This window comes from Lampetra planeri, unplaced genomic scaffold, assembly GCF_965212315.1.
Source record: "Lampetra planeri unplaced genomic scaffold, kcLamPlan1.2.h2 scaffold_2110, whole genome shotgun sequence".
Lineage (NCBI taxonomy): Eukaryota > Metazoa > Chordata > Hyperoartia > Petromyzontiformes > Petromyzontidae > Lampetra > Lampetra planeri.
The window spans coordinates 6164-19890 of NW_027614873.1; the positions used below are offsets into that span (position 1 = coordinate 6164).

Here is a 13727-nt window from a genome sequence, read left to right on the forward strand (position 1 = left end):
CTTGACCAATGCTCCATCAAACTGAATGTATATCAGTCTGGTAGTTATTTTGCAACAAGACAGACAGACACGTGGCACAGGAAACATCACCTTGGCAGAGGTAATTATATATATTTAACAAAAATCACTGTGCAAATTTAAATTTTGTTTTCTTTATGTATCGTGGTCGCAAAAGGATTACTCATTTGACTGCAGTGCCACTGGATCGTTAACCTCCCACCAGACCATTCCTGTGTATGTCTCTCTGAATGCATGTAAAGACAAAGGCTTCGCTGGAGAGGTTGGGTGTATTTTGTACAGCTCTAGTACTATGTATTATTTTTGTTACATATTCTCTTAACCAATAAAACATAAATAAATCTGACATTGTAGCTTTGTAGATGTATACATGTCTGTACAAATATTTTTAAAGCATAGCTTTTTATGTATAAGGAGAGTGGCTGACACTGTACCAGAGGAACTGTGTGTATTCCCTGCCCTGTGGAGCAGACAATGAAATATATTTTTTGGATGTGGCAGCGCTGTTCTGACAACGCAAACATTTTGTCTCTACAAATTCCTTACAAGGACAATGCTTTTGAAATGCAGACACCAACTTCAGTATGTTACAACTCTGCGGTTTAATATTGGTCGTGTTAGTCTCTGTTCAATTCTTGTGTCATGAATGTATCTTTGACATCAGTCTACTTAATTTGAAATCCCAGTCGTACATGTTAGTCTTTTGTATTCTGGTTTGATATGATAAGTGCATTTCTTGTTTAATGGACTAAACTTCTCTTAAACAGCACTGAGATGAAGTATATCTCTTCACGATGATCCTTAACCCACATTCATTATCTGTAAACCAGCAATCGTGCAAATGTTTCCGCTTGATGTCCACTAAGCTTTCCAGTGCTGCTTTAATCATTGTCTGAACAGGACAGGATCCAGCGTTGGGTCAAAGTTGAAATATTCAAAATCTATTCAAACCACAAATACCTTGAGAGAATGTGTAGTTGTACAAATGTGGTCATTGAAAATGCCCTGCTCATTGATTTGTTTACCTCCTGACTGTAATCACTATCAGTCCATCGCAATAAACATGTAAAACAACAACAACAACAACAACAACAACTCTTTGTTATTCACTGTGAAGCGACACACAAGTCATTATACATGGTAAAGATAGAACGTCTTATGAAAACTGACTGAATGTGTGTAAGTGTAGCTTATTATTGTCTCTTGAGGTATTATGCGATATTCCAAGAGAATTTAGCAGATATGACAATCATCCAGTTTTACATAAAGTCTTTCTCACAAAATTGAATTTTGACTGCTGAGTCATTTCATTTGGAAGCATTTTTCATGCACAGCTGTCGAAAGCGTCACGTTAAATGTAGTAGAATTAAGGAAATTCTTCGCTACAATATGACCTGCCTTGACATTCACCAACTTTTAAAACAAATATATAATTAAGAAGGTGTTGATGGGGTTGTGATCACAGAATTTCACTCGGGTTAGGAAAGCAAACGCCAATCTTCCATAACACTGTGTCGCCCTCTAGTGGCCAAAACTAGCTAGCAGCTCGCTGCCTTCAAGGCTCTGATTGGTTACCAGGGGTCGACGAGCCATTCGATAAGAATGTTGGGACATTGTGTTTCGCGTATCTTCCCATTGGAAGCTAATTAATCCAATGAAATACATTTCCCAGAATCCCCTTAGATACGTTCAGGTTTGGTTGACGCGAGCCATCAACGCTCGTGCTGCAGCTGCCGCCGTGTTTTTAACTGTAAATATATGAGCTACGGAGCTGGAGGCGATTTCTGCGACACTGATTGTCGATGTGCAGAAGATTTTGTCTAGAAATTCGCCATTGGTCGAAAAGGAAGCTAGGTAATAAGGCTAAGTTACCTTAGTTGTTCAGGCGACAATTTATTTCCCTTACGAATATTGACGTTCATTAAGCTCGTTCGGGTTTTTACGTTTACTTTACGGTAACTTTTTTTTTTTTTTTTTTTTTTTTACATTTACATTAACATGGTATTTCAGTAATCATGTTTATTCAGTCTGTGCTGGCGGAACACGTCCTCCCTGATGCCGTTTTGGCCGGTTCTAATTGAACATTAGATAGGTCAGGACTGGAGTGAATTAGCCCGAACATTGGCTCCCAACCTGTTGCCTTGGGAGTTGGAATGGACATTGTCTTCTAGGACGAATTTCCTCATGGCAAAGGAGGAATGCAGCACACGAGCGAAGATACGAAACAGGAAAACCTGCCCGACGTCTGGAAAGACTCTGACTCTCCACACGGCACCCTGTCCTCCTCTGAAGGACAAAGACACCCAACATGCCGACAGCCAGTCGTCCAACGGGACATGGTCTGGGGGGACGGACAGGGGGCGGATGTCCACCGGGGAGCAGAGGAGCAGGAGGATGATGCTGCTGATGTTGCTGGGACTTTCCTTCTCCACCCGCCTCTACAAAATCACAGAGCCCCCACATGTATGGTGAGGAGATGCTGTTCTCTGTTGGCAGCTGTCATCACAGTTGCAGGTCACCCTGTTTAAACTGTAATGGAGGTGTAACTTTTTAAGTATTTTGTGAAAGTAATGTCACCACGCGGATTGTCTTTTTGACGATCCGCGTTCTTGAATTGAGTTGGTGTTGATGTGTCAGTGCTCATACTTCCACCAGCATTCACTGCTGTCAAACTGCTTTTAGGATCCATCAACACATCGATTAACATCAGTATCACTCATTCACATACTAATTAACATCATGATTCAAAATGATATTATTTATTTAGTTTTCTATGAGAAATTTACCTAAAAATTCGAATTAATGGATCTAAATACAATTATAAATTTTCTCTGTTGTCAGCCAGCTGGTTTATGGTTGTTTATTTTGTAATTAAATGACGTAATGCTGGCTCCACAAACACTGCCACTCCTTGTGTTTCAGCTGGGATGAGACACACTTTGGAAAGATGGGAAGCTACTACATTAACAGGACCTTCTTCTTTGATGTCCATCCTCCTCTTGGAAAGGTGTGATGTTAGTCAATTACTTCTTGACTCTCCAGAAATAATACAAAAAAAAAAATCTAGTCTGATGCATATTATCTGTTTTTCTTTGTTAGATGTTGATAGGTCTCGCTGGTTACATGACCGGCTACAATGGCACCTTTCCCTTCTCAAAGCCCGGAGATAAATATGAGTACCACAACTACTGGGGAATGAGAGGAGTACGCTGCTCTCCGCACTACTCATTTACACATTGTAAATTAATCCACGTAGTCCCGTTACGACTTTATGGAAACAATGTAAAAGAAGTGTTCTGTCCTCGTCCTCCAGTTTTGTGCAAGTTTTAGGCTCTTTTCTCCCGCTCTTCGCCCACCTCATCGTGCTGGAGTTGTCTCAGTCGCCAACTGCTGCTCTCATCACAGCTACACTTCTCATATTTGGTGAGAAATCATCCTCATGGACCAGAGCAAAAAACCCTGCACATGTTAGATTGAAACAACATGACAAATTGTTGTCATTTTGTCAAACGTGTCTGTTCTTCCCACTATTTGATTACCAAGACGTGGATTGCAGGCAGATAAATGTCTTTGCATGAGAGAGATGAGAGTCATCTGTTGGCTGCTTCCTTACAGATACTGGCTGCATCACTATATCCCAGTACATTTTGTTGGACCCCATACTCATGTTCTTCATCATGGCTGCAGTGCTGAGGCATGGTGAAGTTTAACCAGCAGAGATCCAGGTAGGACACACGAGTTAAGGTTAAGGTTTTAGCTTTGATTAAAAAACCAATCATGTGGATAGTTGAATAAAGTCCTTCCTTCGTGGGTTGTAGTCATCATATCCAACCCAGAGAATAAAACTGGTAATTCTCACATCGATTCTCTGCTTTCAGGCCCTTTACTGCGCCCTGGTGGCTGTGGATGACGCTAACCGGTGTGAATCTTGCCGGTGCTTTGGGGGTGAAGTTTGTCGGTCTGTTTGTCATCCTGCTGGTGGGACTGAACACCATCTCAGACCTCTGGAGCCTTCTGGGGGATCTGAGCCTGTCACTGGTAAAGTACTTCCTCCTGATGGTGGTGGAGATGATTAATATGATATTGGAGGTGTCACAGGTGTCCTCCTGGCCTCAGGTGGACGTCGCCAAGCACTTTCTGGCTCGAGTCGCCGTACTCATCCTGCTTCCTCTCTTCCTCTATGTCACAATATTTGCAATTCACTTCGTCGTTCTGAACAAAAGGTGGGTACAGTCGTAACCTCCGACCTCACTGCATTGTTTGAAGAGTCATGGACGTTCTGCTGTCTCACCAGTGGACCAGGAGACGGTTTCCTTCAGCTCGGCCTTCCAGTCTCGTCTAATCGGAAACAATCTCCACAATGCGTCTATGCCTGAATGTGAGTCCCAAACAACTCGTAAGAGTAAAACCACATGCAGCAGCTGTGTTTATAACAAATCTCGATTCGGAAAATAAGAAAGGAGGTCAAAGGCATTCCTCTAATGATGACAGTCAGACAGGCTCAAGCGCTGCTTACATCTGACTGTCTGCAAAAATGAAGGTAAATAGTACTGTTGTATTTATGATCAGTTTCACGTTGGAGTTGACTCCTGGACAGTTTTTCACGCTGTGCCTGATGTTTGGAGACTGTCAGGAAACACCTGGGCTGGAGGCCGTGATCGTTTCAGCCGCTGACAGAGAATTTCCAGATCCAGTGATGCGTAGGCGAGTCAGAGATCTAGTTTGCCAATTAACACTAACCCCGTTCTGTAGGAGAATGTAGCAGCCGGCTCGTGTCCCACATTGAAGAGCTGAGGCCGGTGTAAAACAGGTCAGGTGGAGGTGGTTGTTTGTGGATTATTGATTTGCGCTGTGATTTATGTGTGTTACGTCTTACTGGTACTGACCATGAAAGGGTTCTGTCCGGTCACATAAGGACACCTGTTGTTTTTCTGCTGTAGTCCTGGCATACGGCTCCACCGTCACCGTGAAAAAACCTCCGTATTGCAGGAGGTTATTTACACTCTCACTGGCACTTGTATCCAGAAGGCGTGGGAGCCAAGCAGCAGCAGGTCAGGACCAACACTGTGGAACATGAACCATACTCTGATCTGCTGTGGTGAACGTCCTCTGACTGATGTGTTCACAGGTGACTGCGTACCTGCATAAAGACTACAACAACTTGTGGCTTGTCAACAGACCGGCTGATACAAAATGTGAGGATTTTGTGCAGAGTTATTGTACAGCAATTACGTATTTCAACTTAACATGGAAGTATTTTTGATTCTGTACAAAGCTCTGTCTGAAACTCCTGATCTGGTTCGCCATGGCGACATCGTCAGATTGGAGCATGTAGAGTAAGACTGATGCCCCCACATCCCTGCTCGTTTAAACATGCCGATCTGTCTTAAATGAACGGGACTGCTCTGTGTTTCCTGGTTCTTCCAGAACAACTCGGAACCTTCACAGTCACCTGCAGGAAGCCCCTCTGACCAAGAAGCACTTCCAGGTTACAGGATACGGTGTGGGTGAGTTGACAGAGAAGAATAGGAAACCCAGCTGGTTTGGAGCCCAAAGGGAAGTCACTGAAACCTTCTTTAGTTGGGTCACATTTGATTATTCACTGTTTTGTTAATGTATTTGACTTGTTTATAGAATGGAACGGGAGATGCCAATGACCTCTGGCAAGTGGAGGTGTGTGGGGGTCAAAAGGGCGACCTGGTGAAGGTGCTGCGCAGCAAAGTCCGCTTTCTGCATCAAGCTACCGGTTGTGTGCTTCATTCCTTCCTCCGGAAAGACTCTGCCCAAGTGGTGAGAGACAGTTTTAGCTGCTCATATGCTCAGATGGAGAGAGTGTGTGTGTGTGTGTGTGTGTGTGTGTGTGTGTGTGCGTGTGCGTGTGCGTGTGTGCGTGTGCGTGCACACATACAGAGTGGAACCTCTGCTGCTCTGGTGCTTGTTCAGGGGCTGGGAGCAGGTGGAGGTGACCTGCAGTCCCTACCTGAAGGAGACTCCGAGCTCCCAGTGGAACATCGAAGATCATATTCATCCCAAACGTGAGTGAAACGTCTCCCTGTGCTCCTGTGTCTGTCCTCATGTTTGGATGTCAGATGTCCCTGCTGCTTTGTCTCTTGACAGTACCCAACATCAGTCTGTCGCTGCTGAAGCCCCATTTTCTGGAGATCTTACTGGAGTCACACATTGTCATGATCAGAGTAAGTAGCTGTCAGAACAACTGTTAAAGGTGCAATTCGCAGGTTTTCTGAACAAGGGTCGGATAAGTATTATGACTGATTATTAAAAAGTTTCTTTAGCACGAGTTAACCAGTGAAACAATCCGTGGTCATGCTTTGGGAAGGAATGTCTAACTGTACTTATTTATGTCATAATGAAAACTTTGCAGGGCAACAGTGGCTTGAAGCCCAAAGACAATGAAATGAACTCCAAACCCTGGCATTGGCCCATCAACTACCAGGTGCGTTTTATCCTGTTTAACAAAAGTTCAACATGTTCAACTCAAAGGTAAATGATGTTCTTGTCTTGTGAAGGGATTGAGATTTTCTGGCATAAATGAATCAGAGTATCGTGTTTACCTGCTGGGGAACCCTGTAAGTTGACCATTTCAATTCAGTATTGGATTTTCTGTTTGGGAATTAGGGAATAAATGGTCTTTTTTTTTTTTTTTTAGGTGGTTTGGTGGCTGAATCTGACCAGTTTAGGATTGTACCTGATCATGGTGGCAGTGGCTTCTATAACCCTCCAGAGAGGTTTGTCGCTGGGGCAGAACAGAAGAGGTGCGATTATATTAACAGTGGCTCAATCTCATTCCAGATTTGAATCTCATGATAAGTGGCTCTATGTCTGTTTTTCAGAACACTGCTCTGTACTTATGAGAGGAGGAGGAGGACTGTTCCTTGGTTGGCTGCTGCACTACATGCCTTTCTACGCCATGGGCCGCATCCTCTACTACCATCATTATTTCCCTGCCATGCTCTTCAGCAGCATGCTGACAGGTACGTACATCCCATCCATCCATCCATCCTTCATCTACCGCTTCATCCGGTACCTACATCCCATCACAAAAAACAAAACATCACTCCTTCTGTTGGAGTAAAACAGTGGACAGTGAGTAAAGACACGTGTTTGTCAAAGGAATTACACTGGACATCCTGCTGAAGAGCTCTGATCTGCTGCTTCCGCCACCGTACTGTGATTGGCTCCAGAGGATCGGGCAGATGCTGCTTCTGTTCGCTGTTCTTTACAGGTGAGGTGATGTTTCACAAAAGTTGATTTCAGATTACGTGTGTGTGTGTGTGTGTGTGTTTCTCATATGATATCACTGCTGTCCATTCCCAGTTTCTACCTGTTCCACCCACTCTCATACGGCATGACAGGGCCTCTGGCACACGAGCCGGGCAGCTCCATGGCGAACCTGAAGTGGATGGACTCCTGGGAGTTCTAGCCCAACACAGAAGATGTGATAGATGACAACTTTTCATCAAGAACTCAGAACTATGTGGCTTGAAAGCCAGAGTGATGGTTTTAAGAATAATGATCAAGACCCACTAATCACCAGTCGGCCTTAACTCTCTCTCTCTCACACACACACACACATTACACCCTAGAATTGTACTGTTTGCCACAACAGTGGCTCTTTAGTTCTGTATTTTCTTTTGAGAAGCACTGCTGTTTTTGTCTTAATAAACTAGGATTTTCTTGTAGTCTCTGCTTTCTCGTGCTCCATTCATCAGTATTCCATTGTCACAACTGAGTCTGTCTTTTCTGTATTGTGTATGAGGTAAGTCTATTCTTGCTGAAAACGACTAATGTTTTGTTCTTGGACATCTGATTTCATATTCAATGAAAATAGGAAAAATACCATAATATGATAGATATGCTGTAAAATTGAACATAAGGCAGTTGGATGAAAGCTGTGTCCTTGACACAGTATAAATTACATGTTATCAAACGAAGGAGCTTCAAAAATAAAACCAACCTCAATAGTTGCATGATCATGTCTTACTGATTCTTATATTTTATTGGCTTTTAGGTCTTTTATTTATTTTTCAAAACTCACATTTCTTTTAATGAAAAAGGGATCTGACCACCTTCCACAGCACAGTGTAATTGTATAATTAGTATTTGTACACATTAATATCCGACTTCACCTGGATGTTGGCCGGCCTCGGTCTCCCTCTAGCGGTACGTTAACAAACTACATCAGTAGAGAACGCCGGCTGCCGATTGGCTGTAGTCAGTCACATGTTTATTCTGAAGATGGCGTCTCCAAATGGAGGTAAATTCTAATTCCTTACCGTGCGGTGTGGTGTATAAATCGACAATTGGGCATCATTAAGTACACGAAATCAGTAACGATTCGTGTGCTGTCGTATATGAACACATGAGGACAATGCGACACACATATTAGTCGTGTATTTTTACACTTTGGAGATGTTTTCCCCGCGTTGGCTAAATGCTTCAGTGGCCTCTGTGTTGTCTGTTCTGTGGTCGACAGCCGGTTTCAATGTACAGTTGGACGCAAACCATCTGCTGCTAGCTGGAAACACATGCAGTCGCTTTTTATACCACACGAACATACACCAAACCATCGCTGCTTACAGCCTTTCGGAACAGAATATATTTTCGTGTTATTTGTCAGAGTATGTGTTTGCATTTATGTGAGGAGTATTATTCTTGAGAGTATGTTGTTGACGCTTTTAAAGCACATTAGCCCTCTGAACTAGCGTCAAATCTTTATTTTCCTCAATAGACTCTTGACATACACGTTGCTAGCACCGAGGCGGACCCATTGTTTTGCCTTCATTCTTGAATGTAGTTCCAACTGGAAACACCAAGCGGAGAGCTTCCAGTCTGAGGCGATAGGACATGTTGACAGATGACGGCCATGGTCAGCAGCTGTGTGTCAGGGAGGCTGTGGTGCTGGTGTGGGGGTTGATGTGTGCCAATGTCCCTTATACCATTGTAAAGTGGCCTGATTTGGGACAAAAAGTTAATCCTGACGAGGAAAACTGCAGGATTTTCACAATTTCTGATAAGATGAATTTAAAGGTATGAAGACATTTGGTTTGAGTTCTGGCAAATAGTTCATCTATAAACCTGAAGGTACAAATCATTAATAAAACAGAGTTAAAATTGGTTTTAATTCCATAACACTGTTTTTTTTAATAAACTCTATATAAATGCAAACTATGGAGGGTAGAGGAGTAAAATAACCCTCACCGGAAGTCACTACATCTTTGTGTATTAATTCACTAAAAGTGCCACTAAACTAAAAGGAACACTTTTTTGCGTCTTGACAGGTGACGACTTTGAATCGTCTTTGTTGAGTTTTGAGAAACTGGACAGAGCATCACCTGACTTGTGGCCAGAGCAATGTAAGAGGACCTCCTTCTTCCTCCTGTAGTATTACTGCTCCTGCTGAATTCTGGTTTATGTGGTTTTCAACAAATTAACGTAAGTATCTCTCACATAGTACCTGGAGTTGCAGAATTCGCTGCATCATGTAAAACTGTGAGTTGTATGTATTTATTTACAAAGTAGATATTTATTGTAGTTTCTCATTTATGAGACAGAGCTTTGTTGCTGTTGTTGTTGTCGTGTCACCACAGCCCATCACTAAATCACCCCCCAAGTGGATGGCTGAGCTGGAGAGTGAAGACATTGAAATGCTGAAAGGTAACTTACACCACAGCAGAGATCTGTTCCAAAAACCAAATACTGTTAATGACATACAATGTGATCCTGTGAAACGTGTGGCAAAACTAGTTCCACTCGGACTGATGATGTGCCCTGTTACTCTTCGGCAGAGCTGGGTAGTCTGACGACAGCCAACCTGATGGAGAAGGTCAAAGGTCTTCAGAATCTTGCGTACCAGCTTGGCTTAGAAGAGTGTAAGTACCATGAGCAACGCAAACGCTTTGAGAAAACAGGACAATCAATTTAAAGAGCACACGTGTCAATACAGCCATAGCATTTATAACATGTTTTGGTTCGTTTCCTGGAATGCAGCTTATTAAAAAGCAGGTTCCCCACTGATGTTATCGCTGCCATTTCTCATGTGAACACTAGATGGTGCTCACAGCCTGGCTATGTTTTTGAATCTGCAGCCCAACTATTGTAGATTTCATTTTTCTCCTGCGCTGTCACATTCAACACTAAAACAGCTTCAAGGCTGCACATCTTTAATAAATTTAGCTTCTCATTTCAACACCGTAACCTTCAAATCAGATATAAAACAGATTCCGGTCGAGCTTGTTGAATTGGAAAAGGTAAGAAACAAGGACATGTATATAAGATAATAAACAAAGACACATAAACAAGTGCTCAAGGATTTGATGGATGCAAAAATGTAGTTTTTAATCCATTCCCCTCTTACTACCTCCATTGTCATAATCCTTGTGGAGTGTGGATTAGAGAGATGTAGCTAAGTGCTCTTTTTTTCTCCACAGAGTAAAACGGGTATTTATGTTTTCCAGTGTAAAAGCAGACAAGTCACATAGAATCAAAGTAATGGCCCCCTCTCACTGGGATTGAATTTATTAATATATTTGTACATGGAATGTAAGTAAATACCTCTGTGTGCATATTGGTAGAATTCTGACTGTACCACGTGAGACAAGTTCAACTTGACTGGATTGAGGCAAAAGAAAGATGGCGCAGCAGTTGTTGATTATTTGCTGTGACTCGTTCGTTTCACTGTTCAAGTGTCTAATCTCCCTGATTGCTCGAAACCTACAGAGGCGCGCAATCTGGTTGGTATAAAGACGTTCACCGTCAGAGGTGCAGAGCTGCAGGATTTGCAATCATGTCATGTCTGTCCGTGATGACGGCACACAATAACGGTGATTATTGGAGTCCAGCAGCAGTGGAATGGGTGCCTGTTTAATGCTCACGGGTTTAATTTTCTCCTTTTCCTGGCTGTCAGGAGGAGCCTTGTAAATCTCAGCTACTTTTTCATCATGTTTGTGCGCTCTTCAGGACCCGTAAACGAGCCGCTGTCGTGGCGCAGCGGAGCGAGGGCAGGGAAGCGGATTTACTGCCCCTCCCCCACTGACATGTGGGCCATTAAAGAGGAAGCTGTTTAATAGCAAGAGCACAATCAAGCAGTGAAAACTCCCCCAGTCCGCAGCTGTAAGCAACAGGACCTGGAGCTGCGGTGTCATATTAGTAATCTGCATTCACATGGATTTAAGAGGAGGATGTGACACACCCTTTATGCCCCCCGCCAATGCCCCCACAGCACCTCCAGCAGTGGCTATGTGTTGCCCGGTCTGGTCTATTCCCTGTGGGACTTGACGCGTGCCTCTTCCTCAGGCCCCAGCTGCTCCTCCGCCCTGTGATGAATGCTTCTGTCGTGGGCTGCTGGGTTCAGGCATCACGCCTCAGGTCTCTGGGGGAAGCTGAGGACTCTGATAAGTGCTGTTATTGGTGGTAATTGAAAGCTGAGTGTTCCTGTGGGATGTGCTGAAGAGTGTCTGAGACGGCTGGTACCAGGCTGAGCTGACGCTGGCGCTCAGTGTGGCCTCACGGCAGCTGTGTGCTCTTTTAACACGTGTTCCACCTGCGTAGGTGTCTAACACACACTCTACTCCTGAACTCTTGCGGTGTTTTGTAAGAAAATTGCAGATGTGACTCGCAGACTGACTAGGGTGCTCAGAGGGTGGAGAGCAATGTTGAGCTAATATCTGTCAAGGTTAGTTCATTCCTGCTCTAACAGTTTTAATGAAAGTTGTTTTAGGCCCATGAAGATTTATTTACTTGGAGGGTGACACAGTGGTACTGAGATCTGTCTTGGTGGAGTTTTCATGCTCTCCCAATGTCTGTGTGGGTTCTCTCCCGGTACTCCAGCTTCCTCCCATCTTTAAAATCATGCTGAGGTTAATTGGTCACTGTAAATCACCCGTAGGTGTGAATGTGAGCGTGAATGGTTGTGACTCGTCCAGGTGAAAGAAAATGTTCATTTACATGGAATTTGAATTTCAAAACAGTTTAGCAGATATTTCCTCTGCTTCCAGTAGGGTTGATGTCACTTTTATCAGTGTTATAAAATGACAGGAAAAAAAGAAAACAGTGCAGTGCAGTCATAACCCTCCAGCAACTTTCACCCCTCCCCCAGGGTAGAGCCACACTGGCTCCTGTTGTGTCTTTGTGTATGACGTCACCCCAGCAACAACTTGTTGTCTCTTCGTCAGCCAGTCGGCCTCTTCACCAACAACTTGTTGTCTCTTCAGTCGCGCCCCCCCCCCAGCCAGTCACCCGGCGTGGAGCCACAGCGGCTCCTGTTGCGTCTCTCTGTGTGAAGGTGAGACCGAAGGTCGCCCTGTCCTGACAGCGTCTAATGGCCCTGCATTCAGCACCTCCTCCTCACCCTCAGGATCAATCTCCGGCCTATTAGAAGCGTGCTGCTGGTGAATATGATTGCATTCGCTGGGCCCCACTGGTGCTAACGTGCCTCCATCAATCCATCAGGGCGGGCTGACCACGGGGCGGGCGGTTATGAAGTGCCTGTGCTGACAGGAATGAGGAACAGGAGATGCTTGTCCTCTACCACTGCTACCCCTCATCCTCCTCCTCTCCTTTAATCTTCTGAGCTCGTCTTGTCACCTCTCTCCTTCTTCTTCTGCAGTGGGCTGGTTGTGTGACAAGTGGCAGTGTGGACGTGTAGACGCCTCGTCCAAACAAGCAGTGAATTTGTTTGCCGAGTTCTCGATCAGTGTCGAACGTCGCTGTGCACAAATCCACAAACCTCTGAAAGTTTCCCAGCACCTGTAAAGCGACGACGCTCGATACGTTATGTCTCTGCTGCCGGTTGTCGTTGTCGACGGCCCGTCTGTGCAGCGCATCCAGCAGTTTCTCTCAGATTTCGCAGCTAAAGACGCAGATGTCCCGTCCTCGGCGTAGCAGGTTTCAGCTGGATGTGATCGTCCATATCTCACACAGGATGAACGGTGGTGTGAAAGGAGACACACACACACACACACACCCGCTCCTGAGCTCTGCCTGCCTGCTGCCTCCCTGAGCAGATCGGAAATGACACCTCATTTCCATAAAGGCATTAGGAATTCATTGGATTTTCTTTCCCAGCTAATCATAGCAGGGGTGTAAAACCTTTTAGGCTTTTTAATGAATGATTTTTGACTGATTGCCTATTAATAAGGACACCTCTTGAACAGACATAGGCAGGGGTTGGGAGGTGCAGATGTGTTTGTTTTGGCGTGCACATGAGTGTGTGTGTGTGTGTGTGTCAATGAGACGAAAATGCATTGAGGAAGGAGCAGAGGCGTGGGGAGGGGTGGGCCCTCTCAGTTGGGACATAAAGAGGAACCAGTGGCTCCTCTGGGAAATCACAGCTCGTGTCTGCATCTTAAATATCCCTGTGAAGTATCAATAAGTGGGTAATTGAATTTTGAACACAAACATGAGCGTCAGGTGTATGTGTTGCAAGCTGGGGGGTGTTTGAGTGGAGCGTGGCGGGGTGTGTGTGTGTGTGCATGTGTGTGCACGCTGCCAAGTGTTTCCATGCTTGTGTGTTTCATCTCTTCTGTCTCCCCGCTCCCCCGGGAGGAGGGCGGTGAAAGTGGATGTTAAATCCATTAAATAAAGCTTACAGCCCGTAATAGCTGAGCAGCAGTGGGCGATGGCCAGTGAGGGTCCTCTTAACGCTTAATGAAAGTGAATGGGGGCAGGCCAGGGGGTGGGGGGGGGGGTCC

At 44.6% G+C, this 13727-nt stretch overlaps 2 protein-coding genes across 2 annotated transcripts; both read left to right on the plus strand.

The window, feature by feature from the left end:
- The first annotated feature begins 2415 nt into the window (after nucleotides 1–2415).
- Nucleotides 2416–7459, plus strand: LOC144740397 (protein O-mannosyl-transferase 2-like). The gene is given in 26 exon segments (XM_078623248.1): nucleotides 2416–2486; nucleotides 2941–3025; nucleotides 3118–3222; nucleotides 3332–3343; nucleotides 3345–3441; nucleotides 3634–3710; nucleotides 3712–3743; nucleotides 3897–4056; nucleotides 4135–4241; nucleotides 4313–4331; nucleotides 4333–4396; nucleotides 4959–4987; nucleotides 4989–5069; nucleotides 5147–5213; nucleotides 5294–5354; nucleotides 5446–5521; nucleotides 5653–5775; nucleotides 5777–5808; nucleotides 5962–6053; nucleotides 6136–6212; nucleotides 6401–6472; nucleotides 6546–6605; nucleotides 6686–6791; nucleotides 6870–7010; nucleotides 7150–7261; nucleotides 7354–7459. Coding segments are annotated over 26 exon segments (2064 nt in total).
- Nucleotides 7460–8271: 812 nt separating this feature from the next.
- On the plus strand, nucleotides 8272–11357 carry LIN52 (lin-52 DREAM MuvB core complex component). Its single transcript, XM_078623249.1, has 6 exons — nucleotides 8272–8293; nucleotides 9318–9392; nucleotides 9491–9528; nucleotides 9627–9693; nucleotides 9825–9908; nucleotides 11332–11357. Exons 1-6 carry the CDS (start codon nucleotides 8275–8277, stop codon nucleotides 11355–11357), a joined length of 309 nt encoding a protein of 102 aa, XP_078479375.1. The 5' UTR covers nucleotides 8272–8274.
- Nucleotides 11358–13727: the final 2370 nt, after the last annotated feature.